The sequence below is a fragment of the Schistocerca gregaria genome, chromosome 2 (genome assembly GCF_023897955.1).
Source record: "Schistocerca gregaria isolate iqSchGreg1 chromosome 2, iqSchGreg1.2, whole genome shotgun sequence".
Lineage (NCBI taxonomy): Eukaryota > Metazoa > Arthropoda > Insecta > Orthoptera > Acrididae > Schistocerca > Schistocerca gregaria.
The window spans coordinates 91914683-91927499 of record NC_064921.1 but is presented as its reverse complement, the minus strand read 5'-3'; the positions used below and the strand labels follow the sequence as shown (position 1 = coordinate 91927499).

Here is a 12817-nt window from a genome sequence, read left to right as displayed (position 1 = left end):
GCTACATTGGCATGAATTTCCAGGAGTGTGTTACACATTCAGCAAAATCTCAGCTGAGAGATTGAGACAGTGATATACTTGTTATTTCTTATTACATGAAGCAACAAGCACTACCTCGGATGCAATAACACCTTTCAGAGACTTGACAGTACAATTAATAGCCTGTACTAAATTGTTAAGCAGACACAGTGGAAAGAGGGATCATGACCACCAGTAAAGAAATGGGCGATATTCAGTTATAACAAGCACAGCCTCACGTCATACCCTCCTGCCGATCTCCATAAATATCACAGCTCTCCAAATCTAAATTCAGTTGGTCATTAGGATCGATGGTGTTCATGCCAACAGCACTCGATTCGATGATTACGGTGTACTGACATCCATGTGTTAGATGTTCCAGCACTTATCATGAACATGTTGCTTGCTTTTCTTGAAATGACCACATCCAAGTAATCATGTCCTGCCACTCGTGTGACTTTGCACTGGCTGCCGCCTACCACATAACACCCATTTATCTAACAGTGCTTATTGCACTAAGATCAACAACACCACTGGGTGAGAGGGCCATCCAGTGCCTCAGTTCCTAATCATTGCTGCAGGCACTTCTGGGTGTCGGAGCATATCTGTATGGTGGAGCCAGGATCAGCTGGCTACACTACTTCTGACAATGCAGTACATCCCGATGGGTCATAGTCATCTTCTGGAAAGGGATTGAGAACACACTAACATAGTGAGGCACATGTACTCATGTTATAGCTTCACTTGCAGACTGTCAGTGGGCAGTCTGCAACACTTGAGCCAAATTACTGATGTTATGGCCTTCACAACCGGCCAGCAGAGCCAACAACAGGAATCAGTGGAATTCCAACATGTCACTGGCATAAGGTATCATTTGCAGCTGACGAAAAAAACACAGGATGTACAGCTGAATGAATAGATGTTACTGTAGTTAATCATATTTTATTAGCGTCGAAAGATGCTCTACAAGTTCCACAACACCATCCTGACAATGTAGAGATATCTCCACTTGGGACCTCTACAAAATAGAAACTTTTTTTTAAGGAAACCTCCTTTAGATTACTTTCAAAACAATTGATTATTACCTCATAGGGACATAGACACACATTCTTCAGGTCACAGTGTATGTCACATTTCCTTTTTGTGTTATGATGGTGGTATGACTCATTCATTTCATACTAAGAAGAATTGTGAAGCATCAATTTCATGATTGAAAATATATATTGTGAGATAGTGGTTAATACCCCTGCTTGCTTAAAAAGATTATGATATGAGGTTCTTTGAGGCACTCCACACACAACTCAATTTCTTCTGAATGGTGAAGACTTTTTTCAATAGCAGTGAATTGCCCCAGGAGGTGCTTCTATAACACATCAGTCAACAGAGGTAGTCAAAGTAAGCAGATTTTGAGATGCTGATGTCTCCAATTTTGGAGATTATCCTGACGACAAATGTTCCTGAGCTATGGTTTTTCAAGGTTTAAAGGATTTAGTATTTGAAGTTAAGGCTGTTAATGATATCGACGCCTAAGTATTTTGAACAGTATACCTCTGCACCAGAGGCTGCTATTTATGTGCCTGACTGTGTGTAGGGAACACACAAGTGTTTCTTAGATTAAGCATCTCTCCATTCAGTCCATATAACAATAGCCATACAGACCCACAAGTATCAGTATAAGATGCTCCCCTGCCCTTCCCCTCCCCCTTGGAGAGAGTATTCAAATCCAGATGGTTAACTACCAAAACATTCACAATAAAGTGCCCAAAATTTAAAGTCCACCTAAAAAACAGTGAAGCTCTCATATGTCTAGGTACAGAAAACTGGTTAAAACTTCACGGCCGTGAGAGTTTTGGGGAAAAAAAAAATTGTGTAAATCAAAAGGATAAGCTACTGAGAAAACGAAGTGGTGCATCTTAAGCATTAGACAAGAAACTCAAATCCACCAAAAAAGGAATTGCAACTGCATGTGAGATTTTTTGGGCAAGTCTCAGTCTGAGAGCAGAGCATAAAATTATAATTGAATCCTTCTACTGACCACCAAACTCATCTACTGATCTCCCATCCTTCATCAAAGACACCAACCACTTTCTCGAACGCCTGGAACCCGTACCCAGTCTGTTACCCCCGGAAACCATCCTTGTAACCATTGATGCCATTTCCCTATACACAAATATCCCGCACGTCCAGGGCCTCGCTGCAATGGAGCACTTCCTTTCACGCCGATCACCTGCCACCCTACCTAAAACCTCTTTCCTCGTCACCTTAGCCAGCTTCATCCTGACCCACAACTTCTTCACTTTTGAAGGCCAGACATACCAACAATTAAAGGGAACAGCCATGGGCACCAGGATGGCCCCCTCGTATGCCAACCTATTTATGGGTCGCTTAGAGGAAGCCTTCTTGGTTACCCAAGCCTGCCAACCCAAAGTTTGGTACAGATTTATTGATGACATCTTCATGATCTGGACTCACAGTGAAGAACAACTCCAGAATGTCCTCTCCAACCTCAACTCCTTTGGTTCCATCAGATTCACCTGGTCCTACTCCAAATCCCATGCCACTTTCCTTGACATTGACCTCCATCTGTCCAATGGCCAGCTTCACACATCTGTCCACATCAAACCCACCAACAAGCAACAGTACCTCCATTATGACAGCTGCCACCCATTCCATATCAAACGGTCCCTTCCCTACAGCCTAGGCCTTCATGGCAAACAAATCTGCTCCAGTCCTGAATCCCTGAACCATTACACCAACAACCTGAAAACAGCTTTCGCATCCCGCAACTACCCTCCTGACCTGGTACGGAAGCAAATAACTAGAGCCACTTCCTCATCCCCTCAAACCCAGAACCTCTCACAGAAGAACCCCAAAAGTGCCCCACTTGTGACAGGATACTTCCCGGGACTGGATCAGACTCTGAATGTGGCTCTCCAGCACGGATACGACTTCCTAAAATCCTGCCCCAAAATGAGATCCATCCTTCATGAAATCCTCCCCACTCCACCAAGAGTGTCTTTCCATCGTCCACCTAACCTTTGTAACCTCTTGGTTCATTCCTATGAAATCCCCGAACCACCTCCCCTACCCTCTGGCTCCTACCCTTGTAACCGCCCCCGGTGTAAAACCTGTCCTATGCACCCTCCCACCACCACCTGCTCCAGTCCTGTAACCCGGAAGGTGTACACGATCAAAGGAAGAGCCATGTGTGAAAGCACCCATGTGACTTACCAACTGACCTGCCTACACTGTGACGCTTTCTTTGTGGGAATGACCAGCAACAAACTGTCCATTCGCATGAATGGACACAGGCAGACAGTGTTTGTTGGTAATGAGGATCACCCTGTGGCTAAACATGCCTTGGTGCACAGCCAGCACATCTTGGCACAGTGTTACACCGTCCCGGTTATCTGAATACTTCCCACCAACACCAACCTATCCGAACTCCGGAGATGGGAACTTGCCCTTCAATATATCCTCTCTTCTCGATATCCGCCAGGCCTCAACCTCCGCTAATTTCAAGTTGCCGCCGCTCATACCTCACTTGTCTGTCAACAACTTCTTTGCCTCTGTACTTCCGCCTCGACTGACATCTCTGCCCTTACTCTTTGCCTTTAAATATGTCAGCTTGCGTCTGTGTATGTGCGGATGGATATGTGTGTGTGTGTGTGTGTGTGTGTGTGTGTGTGTGTGTGTGTGTGTGTGTGTGTGCGCGAGTGTACATCTGTCCTTTTTTTTTCCCCCTAAGGTAAGTCTTTCCGCTCCCGGGATTGGAATGACTCCTTACCCTCTCCCTTAAAACCCACATCCTTTCGTCTTTCCCTCTCCTTCCCTCTTTCCTGAAGAAGCAACCATCAGTTGCGAAAGCTAGTAATTCTGTGTGTGTGTTTGTGTGTTTTGTTCATTGTGCCTGTCTGCCGGCACTTTCCCGCTTGGTAAGTCTTGGAATCTTTATTTTTAATAGATTTAACAGAAAAATTAGAAAACACCTCAGTTTATTGGTATGTAAGTTTCCTAATCATACAGTACTCATCAGAGGAGACTTTCATCATCAAACAATCAATTGGGATAGTTACAGTACTGTTATTGGTGGGTGTGGCAAGATATCCTGCTAAACATTACAAAATGCCTTCTCTGTAAACTGCCTACAACACAGTTCATAATGCCACTTATGATGGAAATATTTTGAATCTAATGGCAACAAACAAATCTGGCATTTTGGAGGATGTCCTCACAAACATCAGCATCAGTGACCATGAAGCAGTTGTAACAACAATGATTATCAAAGGTTACACGGCAACTAAATCAAGTAGAAATATTTATATACTCAGTATAAACTACACTGCAAAATTCAATTAAAAGATCACTTTTATGTAACCAAGTAATTGTTTCCTGTTGTGATGCAGAAGTTTGAAATTTAGCTCAAAGGTGCCTACAACCTTGTCCTGTAATGGTGGAAATGCATGGTGTCCTGCAACATCACCCTTTCGCTCGGTGACACTTCAGAAAACAATATCTTGACAGATGTGAAAAAAAAGGGCCATATGTGATGTGTAAGGCAAGTTAATGATGTTACACTGGCACCAAATTTCACAATTACTCATTGCCACCATGGATATGTCACATGATGGGAAGGTCAGCACTCCTCCTCTTACCCCATTTTGCCCCTTCTTTTGACTCCTCCATGATGGAGGAACTGTGATTCCCATGTTAAAATCATGCGCTTTTCTTATGGATGGTTGACAAAAACATTTCAGACATGCCATCACACAGAATTGACATGAAATGGCCTCAGGGAGTAGTGTAAGGGGCGTCAAGGAAACCACCCCTTTCCTTGAGGCGCTATCTCCCACACATTTCGAGATGATGAACAACAGGATGGTATTTCTGACAATCTTTGACACTGCTGACACTCCAAGGATGCTTCAACCCTTCTCTAAGGACTCTCTGTGCCAACGATCTCAATAAAACTGATCACACTCCCTTGGAGGCAGTGCAACCACAATTTTTGTTCTCATGTGCAGGGAGGAAACAATAGGAGCCATTCACAAATAAATGCAGAGATTTGAACACTCTCTGAAGCAATAAAGGGTGTTCACACTTTTTCAGCCCTCTTGTTTCAAGTCCTCATGTGGTGTGATCACGGAGGGGTGTAACACTGGCACATGCATAAATAAAACAGCAAAGGGTCCCTTTAACATCTGCAATACTGTCAGTGCCAGCTACCCACGTTTGCTGATAACTTCAAAAATGTACCTGTACAGAGATAACCCGTGGCAAGAGTCCTAGGTACCTGCAGGCAGGCAATGCCTTGATACCCCACTATTCCTGAGAGCCTGGTAGCAGATGGCTAGGACACCTGTGTCTTGTCAGTTTTTTCACTTGCCTTTTTACAAATAAATTATTTAAGGACATTATAGCTTCTGAATATGTAATTATGTAGGTTGGAGCTGTATGCTAAGTTTCCATTTTTGAACAACAATTGAGAGGTCTATTAGTGGTCTCTTAGAACACCAACTAGCCATTACTCCTGCCAGTTACCTACACATTTCAGATCCAATATTTTAATTGTCCTTGTGAATAATTTCATCTGTTGTTGAAAAATGGGGGCTGGTGTGATGTACCATATCATGGGTACACTTGTGTGGCAGGTAGTCCTGTCCCCTATTGTGGATGCAAATGCCAGTGAAATGGGTTTTCGTTCAACCTGTAGATGATGGTCCAGCCTTTCCCTAATCCTCATAAATCAGTCTTTCCTTCTCTTTGTTTCTCATAATGTCCAGTAAACCTCCCTGGACTTTGGGTTCTGGGTGACTTTTCTGAACTCTCCCCATTTCCTAAACCTCATCAATCCTTTTCCTTCACCCCTATTTCTTCCCTTTCAATCCTTCAGCTATGAGGAAGAGGAGCCACTGCCTCCGAAAGCTTCAAGATTTCATTATCTTTACATGTGTGTTCTCCTGCCTCTGGTTAATGAGAAGATTTTTTTATTTATCCAATCCATGTCATACATTTCAAAAGGTGTGGTACTTATAATCACAGCTGTTATGAGACTCTGCACAATGCAATGGAAGCCCTGAGGAACAGACAAATGAATTTTTCCATGGCCAGTATCAGTTTTAGTACACTTGGGAAGTTTTCAAACAGTTAGACTAATTTTCAGCGTAATCTATAATAAATTTTACAGGAAACATATTTCAAGTGTTTTTATGCTTAAATTGGACCTGTTATTGTATACAGGGTGTTACAAAAAGGTACGGCCAAACTTTCAGGAATCATTCCTCACACACAAATAAAGAAAAGATGTTACGTGGACATGTGTCCGGAAACACTTAATTTCCATGTTAGAGCTCATTTTAGTTTCGTCAGTATGTACCGTACTTCCTCGATTCACCGTCACGTGTGGGCTGACGAGAATCCGCACGCAATTGTGCAATCACGTCATCAACACAGATTTTCTGTGAACATTTGGGCAAGCATTGTTGGTGATGTCTTGATTGGGCCCCATGTTCTTCCACCTACGCTCAACGGAGCACGTTATCATGATTTCATACGGGATACTCTACCTGTGCTGCTAGAACATGTGCCTTTACAAGTACGACACAACATGTGGTTCATGCACGATGGAGCTCTTGCACATTTCAGTCGAAGTGTTCGTACACTTCTCAACAGATTTGGTGACCGATGGATTGGTAGAGGCGGACCAATTCCATGGCCTCCACGGTCTCCTGACCTCAACCCTCTTGACTTTCATTTATGGGGGCATTTGAAAGCTCTTGTCTACGCAACCCTGGTAGCAAATGTAGAGACTCTTCGTGCTCGTATTGTGCATGGCTGTGATACAATACGCCATTCTCCAGGGCTGCATCAGCACATCAGGGATTCCATGCGACGGAGGGTGGATGCATGTATCCTCGCTAACAGAGGACATTTTGAACATTTCCTGTAACTAAGTGTTTGAAGTCACGCTGGTACGTTCTGTTGCTGTGTGTTTCCATTCCATGATTAATGTGATTTGAAGAGAAGTAATAAAATGAGCTCTAACATTGAATGTAAGTGTTTCCAGACACATGTCCACATAATATATTTTCTTTCTTTGTGTGTGAGGAATGTTTCCTGAAAGTTTGGCCGTACCTTTTTGTAACACCCTGTATAGCTTAACATTTTACATCACATCCATACCCAAATAATTATTAGTGTTTGTTAATGCTAGAACATTACCTGCTTTCACAATGATCGATACAGTGTCCTCATCAGAAGCACCTTGTTCATCTTCAACCTTCAACCGGAAGACGTACCGTCCAGGAACAACATCAATCAACTAAAAAAAGGAAAATAAATACATAAACCTTACTTGCTCTCTGATGTAATGGAAGTCACGAGACAATCAAGTAGTAAAAAATAATCACCATAAGAACTGGATGTTTGTCTGAGTCTCCAAGGATTTTGCCTAAGGCTAAGCTACTGTCTTCTCTAGTCCAAAGCCATTTCACAATTCCAAGATCATCACTTGACTGTGAACCATTCACAATAACCACACTTACAGGTAGAATAACAGTTTGGTCTCCTCCACCATTAGCTTTTGGAGAAGCATTTTTATCTGGAAATGATACAATCTAGCTCAAACAATAATAAAAAAATGTTCATTTCATATCAGATTAAATGAAAAACATTTAAACAATAAGAAAAGAATTCAAATATAATGAAAACAGAAGTAGTCTCTTCTGTTAAAACTTCTGAGATGAGCGACTGAGGTTGACGCACACAACTGTTCACTAAAATGTCACATCTATCTGGGGAGGACATTTTCAGGAATGATGTCCTGACAAAAGCACTGAAAGCAGATCAGGCACCAAATGTTAAGATGTTTTCCATGCAGCTGTCAAGTTGTCAACACTGAAAATGTCCCCCCCACAGATGAGAATAGTTATATGTTGCCCACAGCCTTGTAGCTTGAAAGATGTAATAGAAGTAAGCACTTACTCTGTGTTACAGTGACTTGTACAGAGTCCAAGGCTTTATTGCCATTTTCATCTGTAACAGTTAGCTGAAATTCATATTCCCCCTTTGTAAGTTCAGTAGCATTAGTGCAAGATGAATTCTGTGATGAGAACAATGCCTTTGATGGACCCCTGTGAACCAAAATGAAGCAATAGTTATCAGTCCTACTATAACTTAAAACACAGTTACTAAATTATGAGAGCAGAACACTACTGTGACAGCATTTGACTTTTGTTTCACCAGAGCAACATTTTAGAGTATTTTGAGTCTAAAATTAGCAGAAGTTACTTAAGTATGAATACAGTAAATTAAATCTCAAATATGTTACCGAATTTGCTCCCATGACCAGGATACAATTTTAATATCATCGTTACTCTGTGTTCCATCTAGTGTAACCCAAGTCTGAGGTAAAGAAACCACCTGATCAGAACCAGCATTTGCTGAAAAGAAAACGTAAAACATTAATACTTACACTTACTACTATTTCATCACTAGCATACTGGCAACAAATGAAAGACTGAATGTTTCAAATCAAATATATGGTCAAGAGACAGAGGTGCTTTATTACTTTCTTCACATCTTTTCTCACACAAAAAGCAGCTCCATAGCAATTTTCACTTGCCATATTTTTGAGGAAAGTAATTTGCAAAAGAGATGTTTAACGGCATACATAAGTATCCAGGTCCTATTCTTTGAGGAGTTGAGAAATGCCTCTTCTGATGTGGCCTATGAGGAGATTGCAATAGGACAATGCCACCCTGATCCTCACTGCCTTGTCCACTAGTGGTTTGTACTCACAGGTATGTGGGCTTGGCTCTCAAAGGTGAAGAAGTTATGGACAAGATTGAAGTTTGTTAGTGCGACAATGAAACACCTTTCTGAAGCTTTAGTTGGGCATTGGAGAGGTGCTGTCCGAGAGCTGAGAGGTTGGACTGTTAGTGTGGGGAAGGACTGCACTGGTTGATGACAAGGAAGGTTTCAAAAGGAAAGCGAGTGGGAACAGAGTGTGCTTATATATACAGGGCCTGGACAGGAAAGCATTTCACACTGAGACTGAAGTGTTGACTGACAGAGGCAAGGAGTAGATCAAGAATAATGAGGGAAGGGACTAAGGACTGATTAGTTTGGAATTTATCTGCTGGGGCACCAAATTCCTCTCTCAAACTTTCCTCTCTTATAATTAACCTAATGACCTTGCACACAAAACGCATCATTCAGGTAATCTCCTCCATGCCAGTCTGACCAGTTTGTCTTTTTTTCCCCCAAGAAAATCAAAAGCATCCCTATTATTATCCAAAGCAACCAGGTTGTGAATGTCTCAACTGATTACCCATACAATGTTACCTTCCATTACCTTTTTAACCACTCCAATATACTTTTTGCATTCCATTAGCAGTCCCATACCACCATCACTACCCCAAGGTTTCTACCACTGCCCGAATGCTACTGTAAAACCAGCATTCCTCTTCCCGTAAAACCCTATGCCTCACCAATTGCAAATCAAGAAAATTGAATGAAGGCAACATTGTGAAAGCCACAATACTAGAACCCGTTGCTTTGAACTATAGAATTTTCTTTACATGTCCTCCCACTGTGCCTCCCTTCCTCTTCATATGAGGTGGGTTCCTCTCAACCTGGATTCCGAATGATTTGCAACACCCCCCCTCGCCCCCCTCCACATCTCCTTTCCCTTTAACTTTTGCCAATCCAGTCTTCCTTACCTGAGAAAGGAACCTACTATTCCAAAGGCTATAAATGTATTAAAAACAAAGATTCCAAGACTTACCAAGCGGGAAAGCGCCGGCAGACAGGCACATGAACAGAAGTTTCTTTCTGTTTTATTTACAAAGGCTATAAATGCCGTGATATAATTTTGTGTTTTATTGACATTACTAGAAGCAGTGCTGCTTAAAGGTATGTACTAACTGGCCTTCCTGTCTCCCTGATTTACTCATTTGGCAGAAATTGTGATAGCTACCACAGTCAAATAACAATAACAATAACAACAACAACAACAACAATAATAATAATAATAATAATATTTATTAATTATAGCAATAAAATCACCTTTATATCTGAAATTTATAAAAAAATAAACGAAGAGTGTTAATTACACAACAATACTATTATTGAGATGTAAGATGAGAGAAATAACAAGAAAATTAGTGCTCCTAAGAGATTATAAAAACTAAAATCTATTTGCAAATATTGGATATATTGGAAGACAGAAACTAAGTAAATCACATTGCTGGAGGTAGGACATCATATAATCATTCTTGCATTATGACAAGCAAATAATGAAGCTTGTGGAGAAGTCAAACAAAATGGATTAATTGTAATTAAATCTGTGTATCACATATTGAGAGAAACTAAAGGAACATTGATGATACAACTTTCTTGACACACATGTGTCAGGTTGTACAGGAAAGTGGACAGATCTGTGAGGCCAAGGGGATAAGATTCTGGTCTGGGAAAAGAGATAGCACTGATATCAATGAAATTTTATTTCTGCTGCATAGTTGCGGATTGTGCAATGATGAAAGTTGATCAATAATATGATTTGAGGAATACATTTTGTATGTACAGAGTTTTATAGTATAAAGACTGTGTGGGCTTTGTGTCCCATCAGAATATAGTGTCATCATAAAATTATTTGTTTTTGACAATCTAAGCCAACAGAAAGCCTGCCAAGTGTTGTAAAGGTTCATAAGGGGTCTGCTGCTTCATTTTCAACAGTTAAGAAATGGGCAGCTAAATTCAAATGTGGCAAAACTTTTCCTGAAGATCAACCATTTAACCATATAACGAATGTCCAAAATTGCAACCACAGATGAAAATACTGAAAAAGTACACAGTACTGAAAATGACTGATTAATTCCTAAAAAATGGAAAACAAATTAAACAAAAAAAAAACACTTTGTCCAGTAGTTGGCAGAAAACACAGGTCACTTCCATCTATAAGAAGGGTAGCAGAAGTGATCCACAGAACTACGGTCCAATGTCTTTGAATCTTAGTATAAATAAAATACATATAAAAATAAACAAAATAATTAATTTTATAGGGGGAAGTAAATATCAGAAAACTAGGTGCAAGATGAGCACTGTACTTATTGAATGCTGAGCAAAAATGAATAAGCAAACAAACTTCTCAGTAATGTTTGGACAATTTTAAAGAGAAACCAAATGAATTTTGGTTTCAGTGTCTTAATGCTTATCAAGACATAGGATGAACACATCATGTTAGAGCCAAATTTTCAATAACAAAGAGTGGCTGAATTTATTGGCCTTGCACTAAAACAGTAAAGTCTGTTTCCTGTGCTGCAAATTACAACAGTCCTCTGGATTAGAGAGATGACAAAATGTAAGTAGAGGCTTAGATCAGAAAGGAAAAAATATCACCTTTTCCTATCAGGACTACACATCTGCACAGTTGATATCGGAATGGGGCATCAACAAGATCTGAAGCAGAAATTGTTGAAACTTCTATGCTGTTCCCCTAATTAGGCACTCTCTGATGTCCACATAAAGTCAGAGCTAAAGAAAGTGATGGCTGAAAGCCATTTAAGTCCAATGAATAGATAACAAATCACTGTAAAAACAGCAAACTAAATGCACTGTCCCAAAACAGTACTCTGTCAGAGAAAAATTAATCTTTACCTAAAAAAATCAGTCTTTCACTGCCAGGTCAAGAAAATTTCACCTTGCGCTCATAAAAGATCCTCATTTTGTCTGATGGTTTTAGATGTAAACTTTCGCTACTTGAGCCAGTGTAGATGTAAAACTGTTTGATGTTTGACATCATTTGCGTTGTTAGTAGTGTCTGTGTCAAGACTTACTGTCGGACACTGATACTGTACAGCAAAATAAGCTTGAAACACAAGCATCGATGTGCACTACAGTTGCAGACAATCCACATGGGTCTGGACTAGGTGTGTAGGGCTTTATTTGTTATGCTGTTTTATCACAGTAAAAACAGTGTTGCTGACCTCCACAAGTACCAATGCATCAAAGGAATACAGAAAAGTTCTCTTTCTGCACTGGAGTTGAAGAACATGATTCAGAAGTTTGAATTAAATGATAATTTGGAAATTGCTCCTGGGGGAGGATGATGGGCAAAAAACGAAGAGGCAGATGGGCAATTACACCACAAACTGTTGCGAATTTATTGTTACCATGGCTGAGAATGCTGAATGCACTATGCAATCATCAAGCAGTGCACGTGCTGTGTCATGATAGCTGACATTCCGTGGTCCACTGCTCGAAAAGTGCTGGAAACAATTGAGAAATGATACCTCTAGTGTGGTTTCAGGATGTTGTGGATGCACATGGTTGTCACAATGAGCAATGTTTGTTATCTGGAATGTAAACATGGTAGGCAGTTAAAAATTTTGCTATCTTGTGTGGAAATTAAAATGTGTTTCTTTCAATCATTTATTTGTTATTTTTTTCCCACATGACCTTACAAATGTTTTCACAAATTTCACTGTTCTATGATCACTCGTTTTTCACGGGTGTCCTCTCAAGTAGCAGTAGTGCAATTATAAACACACTGTAGCTGTGGAACTTACAACTAGCATTTCTCACATGACGGAGATATTAAAGACTGACTCATGCACAATGAGGAAAACAAAGATACTCCTGTCATATTTGTTAGAATAAGTATTATTTCCTGACACAATGACATTTTGATTTTTATGTTACTGATTGTTATCAACATGTTCATTTTGTTTATAACCCTAGAATTTCTGATTGGCTCCATATGCTGGCACCAGCCAAGCTGAGAGGACGGGCAGCAGAG

At 40.5% G+C, this 12817-nt stretch overlaps 1 protein-coding gene across 2 annotated transcripts in view; it reads right to left on the bottom strand.

The window, feature by feature from the left end:
- Positions 1-12817, bottom strand: part of LOC126336403 (dyslexia-associated protein KIAA0319-like protein) — a 143478-nt gene that overhangs the window by 37565 nt on the left and 93096 nt on the right. For both annotated transcript variants that reach the window (XM_050000089.1, XM_050000090.1), the window contains exons 11-14: positions 8348-8459; positions 8002-8150; positions 7428-7618; positions 7240-7339 (exon numbers count right to left, since the gene is read on the bottom strand). In XM_050000089.1, coding sequence (XP_049856046.1) covers positions 7240-7339; positions 7428-7618; positions 8002-8150; positions 8348-8459 — 552 coding nt within the window. The remainder of the gene's footprint in view (positions 1-7239; positions 7340-7427; positions 7619-8001; positions 8151-8347; positions 8460-12817) is intronic.